The 12,888-nt window shown below is 40.4% G+C and overlaps 1 protein-coding gene and 1 long non-coding RNA gene across 6 annotated transcripts in view; one reads left to right on the top strand and one right to left on the bottom strand.

Annotated features, from left to right (window-relative positions):
- The window catches only part of spock1 (SPARC (osteonectin), cwcv and kazal like domains proteoglycan 1), a 107,600-nt gene that overhangs the window by 23,555 nt on the left and 71,157 nt on the right, over positions 1 to 12,888 (bottom strand). For all 5 annotated transcript variants that reach the window (XM_031319403.2, XM_031319406.2, XM_031319405.2 and 2 more), the window contains one exon: positions 443 to 557. In XM_031319403.2, coding sequence (XP_031175263.1) covers positions 443 to 557 — 115 coding nt within the window. The remainder of the gene's footprint in view (positions 1 to 442; positions 558 to 12,888) is intronic.
- Positions 6,619 to 12,555, top strand: LOC116064301. The gene is made up of 3 exons (XR_004108502.2): positions 6,619 to 6,630; positions 12,018 to 12,021; positions 12,355 to 12,555. It is a non-coding gene; the product is annotated as an uncharacterized LOC116064301 (long non-coding RNA).

Here is a 12,888-nt window from a genome sequence, read left to right as displayed (position 1 = left end):
TAGTGAGCAAGTCGACCATCAAGCTAGGTGACGTAAATTGTATGAGTTGAGAGATGTAGTTCACTGAGCGGTTTCACACAAAACTAATGACAAACCTACGGCTAACTGAGACTTTCTTCAATTGAAAAATGATCTTTTAAATTGACAAACATCATATTTGTAATCCATGGCTTAATTCAAACCGGATCAAAAAATAATTTGCCTCTCCCTGTTCACTACCGTTCATATATTTTCCGAATTAAGGTCCCATGAGGTCCACCGGAAGGGGCGTGACTTCGGCTCTCTGTACAGTGGGTTATCATACAGTATGCTCTATATATGTGATTGGTGTTGAAGACACTTTTCACAAAGGGTTGCCAGTTCGACATATGGACACGAGGATCCGCCCTACCAATGATAACAAAACCAGGGGTTAACAAAATGCGACATTACTGGTTCTTACCTGTGAGTTGGCTGCTTGTGATTGGTGCAGATGGCTGTTTGGTAGTCATGGCTGACACACACCTTGTGAGGAGGGCAGCGCACATTCAGACAAGGGTCCTTCGTAGCATCTGGACCTACGGGGAGAGATCAGGGATAAACTTTTACTCTGAGCGGCAAAAATGAGTCAGTGGAAACATGCAGAGCAGGAGAATCAGCACAATGTAGTGCTGAAGTTGAAAGTTGATGCAGCAAAACATCAAGCTGTTCTTTTGGTTTTCCAGCTGGCAGATTGTTGCGTTCTACTAACTGAAGCAGGAAGAAAAATAATGAGTTAGAGAAAAAGACGGAGAAGAAGAATTGGAAAAGGTATGAAGTAAACATTGAGTTTTCTGCAGTGTGAGCTACTTAATGAGGACTGTTTTCTGTGAGCGTTGACCCCATCTTTTTCAAAATCAATCTCCACAGTGACATCGCTGTGGCAGCCAGGCACAGCTGGCTGCTGTCCAGAGCGACAAAGGATCAAAGCAGCTCATTGACTCTGAGCATTGTGTCATTTCACACTAGGCTAACAGCACAAACCCACTTTCATTTGACAGACAGAAGAAAAGAGAAAAAAAACAGAAGGCAGAGGAGGTGAAAAAGGCACAGTGGCAGTAAAAGAGAGAAACAAGAGTTTTTTTTCCAGCAAGAACTAGCCACAACAATGTGAGTTTAATGAAATGAGGAAGTATTGGATGTTGAGGATGAATTGATGTGAGAAGGAGATGAACATGGAGGAGGAAGTCATTCATTTTGGTCAGTCAGGGATGCATATCTTAAAATCCAGGGAGGACACTTACTGAGGGAGAGTCTAGTCGCCCGAATCGATTACGGGCAACCAAAAGAGTAAACAGATTTAAATGGAGCTGAGGTGAGCATGAGCTTGACGGACTTTGTTGAGATTGCAAACAATCTCAACAAAGTCCGTCAAGCTCATGCTCACCTCAGCTCCATGCCTGAGATGACCAGCGGCTAAGGACTTGAATGGTTCAATCTGAGAAGCCCTGGCTGCTGTGGAAGCTGCACCAATGTGGAAGAAATGGCTGGAATACTGTTCTGGCTGTGGCCCTGAAGGGGGTGGAGGTGCTTTGGCATGTGTGATGAACGTGGAGGTGGATAGTGGATGGAGCATGTTTGTTGTTGCTGGAGTATTATGGAAGCTGAGTAAAGGTGAAAGAAACTAGCTTTGTTTTACAGTCCCTCCAGAAAAACGTGATGATTCAATCGCATAATTCAATGCATAATCAGCCAAAGTCCGCATATTTATGCGGGGGCCGCATTTTTTCAAATACGCCGCACTTTCGCCGCATAAATTGCAGATTTCCGCACAAAATATGCAGGGCTTGCATGATTTCATAATCCCCGCATTTTCGTTGCAAAAAAGTCACATATATCTTAGTAGAAAAATGTTGCGTTTACTTCACACAAGAGCAGCCATTTTCCCCTGTTGCCATGGGAACGTTCTGAAGTGACGTAATTACGCAACGTGAACATCATCGAAAAACCGCAAACCCTGTGATGAAGCCATGATGAAACCACAGTTTTTGCAAGTTCCAGCAATTTCATCACATAAAATTGCATAAATATGCCGCATATTCTATTGCATTTTTTAAGAAAACGTGCCGCATAATCAAGGATTTTTGCCCGCAACAATCACAAAAAAAACTCCGCATTTTTCTGGAAGGACTGGTTTTAGCTGCAGTTGAAGGGAATTATTTCCCTTCCAGAGCGTGTTGGTGAGGGGCCACGAGCCGATCTGGAGGTAGGCGGAGATGACAAGAGGGTTGAAGCTGGCTCTTGACAATATGCCTATGGCAATCCCAATTCTTGGCTCTCGCAAATGGAGGAGAAGAAGTCTCAGATCATACTGATAAGGACTAAAAGAGATAATGTTTGGGGAGTTTGAGTGGAGGTGCCCATAAGGTTGAGGTATGTGCACACGGAGCACACTCGGCTCTGCTGGGAAGTTTGGCTGTGGTCTGACTGCTGTGGGAATATCCTGACTGGAGGATAATCACTTTCAAATAGATCCTCGCCTGAATCGGACAGCTTCATCTGCAGTGTGGGATCCATGGTGAGTTGATTCAATACAAGGTATACTGTAAGTAGGCTTAACAGGTGATTAAAGGTGTGGTTATGGCTTGGCTCTGCTCCTGAACCTAAGTTAACTTCATTAGTACAAATGAAGTGAGAGACAGGCCAACATCAGGCAGTGGACTCTGGACTGGTGGTCATGGTGACGCTGCTAATCACAAAGTCTGAACCAGATATGTATTGAAGAAAGATGAAAGCCCGTATGATGAACAACACCAGCCAAAAAGCTGATAAATTGAGATCAAAGATAAAGTGGATTTCAAACCAAATACAGAGACCACATGCTGTAACCATGGTAAACAAACTATATACAATTTATTTTAGTGATTTAAGACCAAGTACAGAGTCTACAGATCAAAGCCAGGCGTTATATACAATATATATTAACTAGTGCTGTCAGTTAAACGCGTTATTAACAACGTTAATGCATACCCATTTTAACGGCGTTAATTTTTTGGCCTAGCAAACGTTGTAGTTTTTTTCACATGCTGTTGCAACAACTAGTAACGTTAGAAAAACTACAACACCACACCGGATCTAGCTAGACCGGAAACAAAGCAACAGGCATGTCGCACATACTTGTTTGGGCTTGCGAGCTGGCCAAAAAGTAGTACATACCTGCAAACTAGTCACTTTTTGGTGAAAATTGCAGTTTTGAATGGGAAAATGTCATACACGTGAATCGTGTAGATCTGAAGAGTTTTTATTTGGGGGGGAGGGTCCGAGACCCGGTGCTAATACGGCACCGGTGCCTTAACGACCGTTATCTACTGGACCGAATAGCAACGCGGATTTCGGTGCCTTATTTAGGTGCCACTTAAATGCCTGCGCTTCTCTCTGATGCTCTGAAAACGGACGTTAGAGGGAACTGAAACATCGCCGCACTGGATGCTAGTCAACACTACACTTAGCAGCAGGTAACGTTAGCCTACCGTTAGCTAGCAGCTGGAGTAAACACGGTTAAAATGCTGACAGCCAAATTGGTGTACAGTGTGATTGTATTTCACCAGACTGACAGCTGCCGTTGTCTGAAAAATACAGACTCAGCCTCGCCTCGCCAGCCTCGTGGTGCATTCAAAGTTATTAAAAAAAATACCTTTTCCCATCCAGTGGTTGTTTTTGCAGTTTTGTGCTCCTTTTTTTTTTTTTAGATCAACTTTTTTATTGTTTTATATTTTTGAACAGACAAATACAATTGAACAAGGTGCTCCTTTTTAATATATATATATATATATATATATATATATATATATATATATATATATATATATATATATATATATAAATAAAGTATATATAAAGTATCGTTGTATCATGTTGATAAGAGCATTAAAATGAAAAAAATTAATGGGACAAAAAGAAATCAAGGGACATTTAGAATAGATAAAAATGTGCGATTAATTGCAAGTTAGCTATGACATTAATGCGATTAATCGCAATTAAATATATTAATTGTTTGACAGCACTAATATTAACATCATAAAACGAGAGTGGCCTTGTTTCCATTAGTGGCCTTATGGGTGGTGTTTGAGCCACAGCTGGTGTCTGCTGTGAGCATCAACTAGTTTGTGACCTGACCACACACTGCGCTGCAGTTTACATGCTGGTTTATCAGCATTAAATCAGCCAGAGACGAAGACAAGATGGCCGTTTTCTTGTCTCCGCTCACAGTAACATTGTAAACAACCATCTATAAACACCTTATATCAACATATCAACTCTTAACATATGTAACTCTGAAGATATCTTGAGATGACTAAGGATATGGGACAGCTTTCTTTATCTCTGTGAATAAACACACACAATAAAGATGGTGGAGCTTAGATAGTCTCATGAGAAGAGATAGTACGCTGCCCACATCTGTCATATAACTGAGCAACACACTCATTTCCTTACAATCTGTAAAACACATACACAGATACAAAAACACATTACACGCCTATGTGCCCTCTCATATTCTCCAGAATGCAAAGAGATGATATGTCAACTGTCCTCCTGATAGCTGTCTGATGTGCTGTATGTTTCTATTGCCCGCTTATTTGGATCTGTCCTCACCTCCATCTATCAGTGCTAGAGGAAACCCATCTTATTTCACTTCGCTGCAGAATGACTTTATCACTGCGAGGAAATGAGAGATGAAGGGAGAGGACAGGAGGGATCGGGTAAAAAGGAGGCTCGTATCTGGTTGACAGGATTGGAGGACAATTTAGGATTAGTGTGTGACCTCCACTCACAAATTGGAAATCAGACACACACATTACAAATGAGCAAGTCGGTTTATGCATCTACACACACAAGAACACAGAGCATCACATGTAGAAGATTGCACGGATAAAACTTTCTCATACATATAAAAAAAAGTTAATTTGGAGACAGTGATGGTCTGAATGTGAAATCGTTTTCAGCTGACGTGATTTGAATATTTATGGTATCTATAGGAGGAGAGGAGAATAGAAGAGAAAGAGAGAGGAGAGGAGAAAAGAAGGGATACGAGGAGAACAAAGGAGAAGCAAAAAGAAGAGAAAAGAGAAGAAATGAGGAGAAGAGATAATGAAATGATGAAGATGGGGAAGAGGAGGCAGGGAAGAGAAGCAAATGGAAGAGTGTAGGGTAAAAGAGAGTTTTATCCATCTATTTAAAGCTTGAGTGAGCAGCATTGGCGGTTAAACCAGCCAATCAATTGTAATGCAGGAGCACTGCAGCACACTCTTTCACTTTCCTCAATACGAGTCTCTCATCTCCTTTTATTCCCCTCTCTTCTTTCTAATCTTGAGTATGACTTTATTCTCATCCGCATGTGTGTGTAAATGAGTCAATATGCATGAGCAATATAACTTGACATGCCTTATTGCATATCTATTCCAAAGTGCCAAGTAGAACTCATTTTCACACCAAAACCATATTTTTACCTTACAAATGTGATTGATTTATGTAATTGAACAAGGTTGTCATGCTGCTGAGAAGACGTTGCCAAATGTACAAGTGTAAAGAATTTTTAGTGTGTGTGTGTGTGTGTGTGTGTGTGTGTGTGTGTGTGTGTGCATGAAGTAAATGTTATATTTCTTCTTCAGGCACTGCTTAATAGAGAAACTGTGGAGACTCCTTTTAAAACTGCTTGCTGATAAGGGAGAAAAAAACTATAAGGTTACAAGTACGGGTTGTGAGCAATAGTGGGCACTCAAATCACCACTACCAATTTGTGTAGCCATTGTCCTTGGCCATATGTTAGGTTGACTGATGACCCCTGGGTGCTGCAGTCTGTAGAGGTGAGACAGAAGGAAATGATGGCAGAGCTGGAGCTGAGGATAGTGAGGTCACAAGACAACAGCAGATCAAAAACAAATGAACACAAATGTCCTCAAGATGGGCACATTTACACTTCTCTACATCTGAAACTGACACAGATTGGTGCTGGTTGTCGTTTTCAAACACTATTTTGTGATGTAAGATCTTTAAATGAATGTGTATTTCAGTCAGAGACCATTTATAGCAAATTGTCATTTGGTGGGAAATGCTCTTTAATGAAGCTCTCAAAGAATCTGAGCAGCAATGAGGATTTGGCTGGGAGAACTAATCCCCCAAACACATACCTGAACATCAAATTTGATTTAACAATACCCAGACAATTATCACACAAAGGTACCTATAGACGCTGCGATAGTAACAATTAAAGTGATTGCATGTCACACGTGGACCTAATAATAGATCCTTCTAACACCATTAGATTGATAACTGATGCAAGCAGAGACACTGAAGCAGCTGATGCCAGTCAGCTAATGCAAGTGACTTCAGTGCTCTGCATAAACTGAAGCTGTGCTCAATTTGTGATTAAAATTCACAGTTTAAATTAATTTCTAAATCCATTATGTAAAAGTGAAATGATATTGACAGTATAATCTATGTGCACTATTTACCGCTGTTATTTTTATTTTATCGTACAATAAAACAAACACTAGAAACGTAGGTAGTAAGTAAGTTGTAACCATTTGACAGCTGTCTTTTACGTCTGATGTGCCCTTGCACAGTGCAGACTTGTGTACAATCAGACTTTGTCCATGTTAACAGATTTTGAAAGTCTGATTGTAAAAGTCTCACAAGTCTGCACTGTAACTGTGGTAATGGCTCGAAGGCAGAGCGAGGGCAGTATAATGGGCCACACCTACATGCACAGAGGAACAAAGCTATGATTATGAGACATAATGGTTAGGAGAGCTGGTGACTTGTATGACAATTATTAAAACCATATACCTTTACATATCCATTTATATGTACACAAAGAGCTTACGGTTCTCTTATAGATGAGATATATACACACCTAGTACATATGTGGACATCATTTTCACACGCGCTTGATGAAAAAATTATCTTCATGTTCAGCCAGATGAAGCTTTTTTGTCAAAGTATTATTTTTCTTAGATGGAGCACAACTTTTGATTTGGGAATATATTTTCTTTTCAGTACTTGCTGTACTCGCTGAGCATGAGCTACCAACCATGGAGTATATTGATTTCTCCCCCAGTATATAAAGGCAGATCTGACCAGATGGTAGCTGTGATGATGCTGGGTTTGCAGCAACAGCAGCACTTTCAAAGCATGCTGCAGCACAGCAGTGAAATGTACAACACCTCTCTTGTGCTCCTACTGTGGATGAAGTCGGTTCCTATATTGACTTCCATCATCTCCCTCTGTCCCTCCGTCTATCCAAGGCCACAGCTCAGAGCCCGCAGGGAGTCACAGGGCAAACACAGGCAGCCAGAATAGAGCTAGAAACATACTGTTGGTATGCGAGAACCATTCCCATTCAGCTTAGTGCTTCTGTATGTATTCAAGTTCAATATAACATATTAAAATCAAGCTTTCAAACACTGGATATTTGATTTTGGAATGAAAATTCTTCTTCATGGCAGCTTAACTGATTCATACACTTGACCTACCAGTGTAGTTTTTTTAAACACATTTATGTTATATATCTTTCTCGTCCCTTTGACTACTGAAAAAGGTTGTAATAAAGACTGAAAGTTGACGGAAAGGTTGTAATGAAGACTGAAAGTTGTATGACATGGACATCATTAAATCACAATCGGTGCTTTTTTAACAATCTTTGTTAAAATGGATATTCTCAATGGGATACTGTAAGGGAATTCCAGTGTGCAATACTTTGTAATACACAATGTCATGGTTTTGATCCATCCCTCACAAGGAACATGTAGAATCAGTCTACTTATTCATTAAGGCAAGCTGCACGTATGGCAGTTTATTGTCTACAGTGTGCAACTAATCCTTCTTTGAAAAGTTCCTGGATAATCTAACCCTGAACATTACTTCCAGCCATTTAATTGCTGCAAAACTTCAAGTGGATTCCTGGCAGAAAAGCACATTATACTTGAAGCTGTAAAATGTTATTACAATTAAAGTTGACAGTAAATTGCCCTACTCATCCACTCCTTAAGTCCTGTCTCCTCGAGAATTGTTCTCACTCTTTCTTTACTCTTAATGTTCTTAAGGAGACAGGAAAAAGTGGCTCGAGAAGAGAAGAGTAAGATTACACACTCTTCCTGTGCCCCCTAATACTGGATGGAGGCCAAAATGGAGTGCAGTGATTGGATAATAAAGATAGTCAGAGTCCAATACAAGAGGCCACATCGCCAACAAGCCCTGTCAGAGAGTAGAGGGTGACCTTAAATTAATTGCTACGGAGCGGGACATGGGTCAACGGTGTGTTTTCGTAATCTGTGTGTACAGTATTGGTGTGTGTGCTCCTTTATTGACAACTTGCTCCATTGCTCTCCATTGTTCGCTCTCCCCAGCCACTGTTTCTAATAGCAAATAAACAAGTTTGAAATTAAATAAACAAGAGCTTCAACAACCATTCCCAGAGGACAGTTCCTGTTATTAGAAAAATGAGCATTGCTTTCAGGCTCTGATAAACTTATTAGAAAGGTGTTTCTTCTCTTTTACCTGGGGCGCTACAGAGAAAAACAAGAGATGAAGGGAGAGAAAACAGAAGGACAAACAGATCAGATGGAGATAAAAACCTCCTCTCTGCTTTGTGAACGTTCCTCAGGGTCGGACTGTTGGATGACACGCAATGGATGACAGCTAGAAATGATGGAGGGATGAAAGCACAGAGAGGGCCTCGGGGAGGACGCAGTGATAGAAAGGATTCACCATCCATAAAATTAATTATTGAAAACATGGGGAAATCATATTATTGTGGATGTAACTGGAATGGAGAAGATAAACAGGCTGTGTCGGTTTGAATGCCAGAGAAGAAGCCACAGTGGCTTACGGGAGAAAGATATCTGGAGAGAGAGAAAGGCTATTGACTATCGCTTACAAACTGAATATTCATTACTGCCACACAACCAATATACATAACACACTTTATTGTAAAAAGCCATGGAAAATGATGTTTTGTGAAGCTGTTGCTGGCAGCAACTTTATGAAAGCAAATAATCAAACAGACTTTGAAGACAGCTTCAAAGCAAAAGAGCAAAGATGCATTTAAGGACAAGATGCACGCACAACAAGACATTCATTTCAGGTGGAAGTTGCTAATTGTTACAGTCTAAATAAAGTTGTACATAAACTTGCTTGAAACATTTATAAGGCTCTCAGTGAACCTTCCCTGAATAAATAAAGGTACAAAAAAAAAATTCTAATCATTATCACGGTGAGCTGAGAGAGCAGGAGTTATAAATAGAATATGCATGAAATTGGCTTGGTAGGATGAACATGCACACACTCAGAGAAACACATACAATGGCTGATGAAGACACTGGAGTCTCTAGTTGTGTCCACCCTCACAAAGAAAGAACAGGAAGTCAGCCGAAACAAGCCAGGCAGTAAAACCAGGTTGTAAGGTCTTCATCGTGGCTAACAGGTCAGCGTATGTGGTATACAAAGGGTTTCATTTCAAAACATGTTATCTCTTAGGCTACCTGAAATTCAACAATAATACCGGGCATCTACAGGAAAACTCACCCAACTTTGGGCACATTTCACTGTGAAAGGATGACTTCAAGAGTCCATGTTTTAACAAGACTGAAGGTGTGACTCAAACCTCATCCGTGCGACCATTTGTGCAGTCTGTGTTTTTTCTGCCCCAGATGTACCAACTGTCCAGAAGTTAGCTGTAAGATAGCAAACAATGGACACACCAGCCATGTGCGTGGGAGTGTGTCTGTGTGTGTGTGTGTATGTGTATGTGTGTGTTTGTCAGCCTCTGACTAATTTAAAAAATCACCAGAAACTTCTTTCTGTTATCTTCCTCCAGTTTTTCTCCCTTTTCCTCTCGACTCTGTACGTCTATAAAGTTGATTCATAAAACCTTGGGATACATGCACATTTTTTTGCTCTCGTTGAAACATCGCCGCCCAGTGGGAATTTGTGACTATGAGCTTTCCATTGAAATGGAATCACATGTCTTTCCATTGCCTTTGTATGAAATCACGCAACCTCTAACATTCGCTTGATGTTCTGTCTGAAAACACAGTAAGTTTACAGCTATGCTAAATGTTCTGTGAGGATGTACACAGCACTGCTTTGAGTTATAGCATCAGCATGCTAACATGCTCACATTTACAATGCTAACACGCTGATGTTTAGCAGGTATAATGTTTACCATATCCTCTTGCTAACATTTTCTAATTCACATTAAACGCAAAGTACAGCTGAGGCTAAGGAGAATGTCATAAACCAAAGAACTGGACAAAGTGAAATGTTGACCTGATTATGGCGCTAGAAGAAAAGTCAGGGGATCACCAAAGTTATTATATTATACAATTCATCCTCTGGAGACCAAAAATTTCTTTACCAAATGTTGTGCCAATCTGTTAAATAGTTGTTATATAACAACAGAATAATAATACAATTATTCTATTGTATTGACAGTGTTTGTTTTCTCATTCAAGATTTTATGTTGCACCAGTACAATGTCAAGTGGTTTTTTCTTTTGCTTTAAAAAAAAGATCCCCCAGGCTCTTAAACTGACCATGTGCTGCTGCCAGACAAGGAGTTTGTGTCAGTTTGACCTTTATTCAATTTTAGAAGAGCTCACGATGAAAGACCACATGCTTGACTTACAGCCTGATTCTTTGTCTCGTTGACACACTCTTCTTCTTTTTGCTCTGTCCTCCCACGCACGCACGCGCGCACGCACGCACGCACGCACGCACGCACGCACGCACGCACACACACACACACACACACACACACACACACACACACACACACACACACACACACACACAGGTGGATGACAGACCTGGCCTCTTGCCTCACCTTCAGTGTCAGGGATAATTAAATATTTTTGCACTGTCCTAGACTCAAGCATTCATTAATCTGAAGCTGAAGGGTGTGTGTGTGTGTGTGTGTGTGAGCATGCATGAGAGCGCTCTATCTCCTCTACCTCCATCTACTCGACTTTCCTGCTATCATCCTCCTATCGCACCTGATATGACATACCAAAGCTCTGTGTGTCCACTGGATCATCCTCTTACCTAAAGCATGCCTCTATTCACCAGACCAGACTCATACAGTATATTCATAGTTCTGTAGCCAGCTACATATTCACTTTATCCAGATTTAAAACCCCTTTTCAATCACCTCTTTCTGAAAAGCCCGTGTGCTGAACTAAACTCATTATGCCCCCAGCAAGAATACTACACCACACACTGACTAGACAAGGGTCAACAAGGGAATAATGGAAAGTTAAATGTAATTCAAAATCTCACATTTTGCTACATTTAAAGGGAAAATGGGTGAGGTTTATTTGCATCATATAGCAGACAACATGGCCAACATCAGTGACTACATTTCTACATTTTTCTGACATTTCTGGCTTCCACAACTCACTGCCTGACGTGTTCACTCTTTTTCAGAACAAAGGCACTCTCAATAAAAAAACATGTGCTCTTTGAATCTCTGAATTGCAGCTTTCTACGAGAGAGCAGCATTCCCTGAGACATAGCCCTTCATGTTGTAACTGTTCTATCAGAGCTGATCAGAAAATCTGTAAATAACTAAAAATAACCAAACCTTCACCACAGACACCAACAGCTGTGATTGAACTGAGCCAGGAACATGAAGATGCACCGGGAAAGTAACGCTATTCATTCAGGCTGAATCTCACAGCAGCACAACATGGCTGCAGCTCAGTTTGTAGATTTATCTAGACTTTGATACTGTGGATTACTGTATGTTATCATGCAGGTTATCTCCCATTGAATTAGATCACAAACGTGTAATTGGTTTTGTAATTACCTAACGAGCAGAACGCAATGTGTGTGCATCAGTCGCATTTCAATTTGCATTTGATTTACCAATTAGTTCCTTATTTACTTTTCAATTTGTCAACTCATCAAATCATTTCAGCAGTAGCTGTAGCCTTGTGTTTTTCACCATGACAGAATACACACTTAAGGGATTAATTGATCCATTTTATATTACCTTTTTGTAAGGGTGGTACGGTTCATGAAAAAGTTCGTCAGTACATTGTTAATGTGCACTAACCACTTACTGCCACTATGTTAAAACACTTACCGGAAATGACAAGCGGGAACACATAGCAGCTGATTGGACGAACGCGTCCCGTGGGTCTTGCTACTCCCGAATTTCAAAACAGACTCTAATTGCATCTCGTTCTGAATATAATCTCGTATTTTACGTAAATAGTTCACCGAAACGTGTTTCTGAAAACATTTTAAGCGACAAATAGGCAATGCAGTTGTTAAATCTGTGTTTTTTTGATCGACAAAGGTCAGTTTAAAAGATTTTCTTTTTTTTTGAGGTGGCGAGCCGAGCCGGCCGCTCCTCAGGTGGAGTGTGAAGTGCTGCAGGTCACGTCACGTGTAGAAATGTCAAGTGGGAGAGAAAAGGAAGGCTGCCTGGAGCTGGAGTATGCGCCAGCGTCGTATAAGTCTGGTGTGTGGGAACATTTTGGATTTCATGTTACCTATGATGACAGCGGAAATAAAACAATAGATAGAACTGCCACTGTGTGCATGTATTGTGCAACATGCATTCAATATGCTAATTTTAGCTATATATCATATGCTGAAATATATTTCTGGAGTGTTAAAGATTAAAAGAAAAAATAACAAGAACCGTACAGAACCGATAACCGTGACCCTAAAACTGTGTTACGAACCGAACCGTGGGTTTTGTGAACCGTGCCACCCCTACCTTTTTGCAAACTTTTTTATTTGGCTATTTATGAATCACTATAACTTGCCTATTTTTTGATTAATTGTTTCTGTGTACATTTTTAAACTATTATTTTATTGTTACAGTATTATCACACATTAAATAGCAGTCAAGGAACTGCTAAGA

The sequence above is a fragment of the Sander lucioperca genome, chromosome 1, assembly GCF_008315115.2.
Source record: "Sander lucioperca isolate FBNREF2018 chromosome 1, SLUC_FBN_1.2, whole genome shotgun sequence".
Classification (NCBI taxonomy): domain Eukaryota; kingdom Metazoa; phylum Chordata; class Actinopteri; order Perciformes; family Percidae; genus Sander; species Sander lucioperca.
The sequence above is the reverse complement of the archived record's forward strand: the minus strand, read 5'-3'. Positions and strand labels throughout refer to the sequence as shown.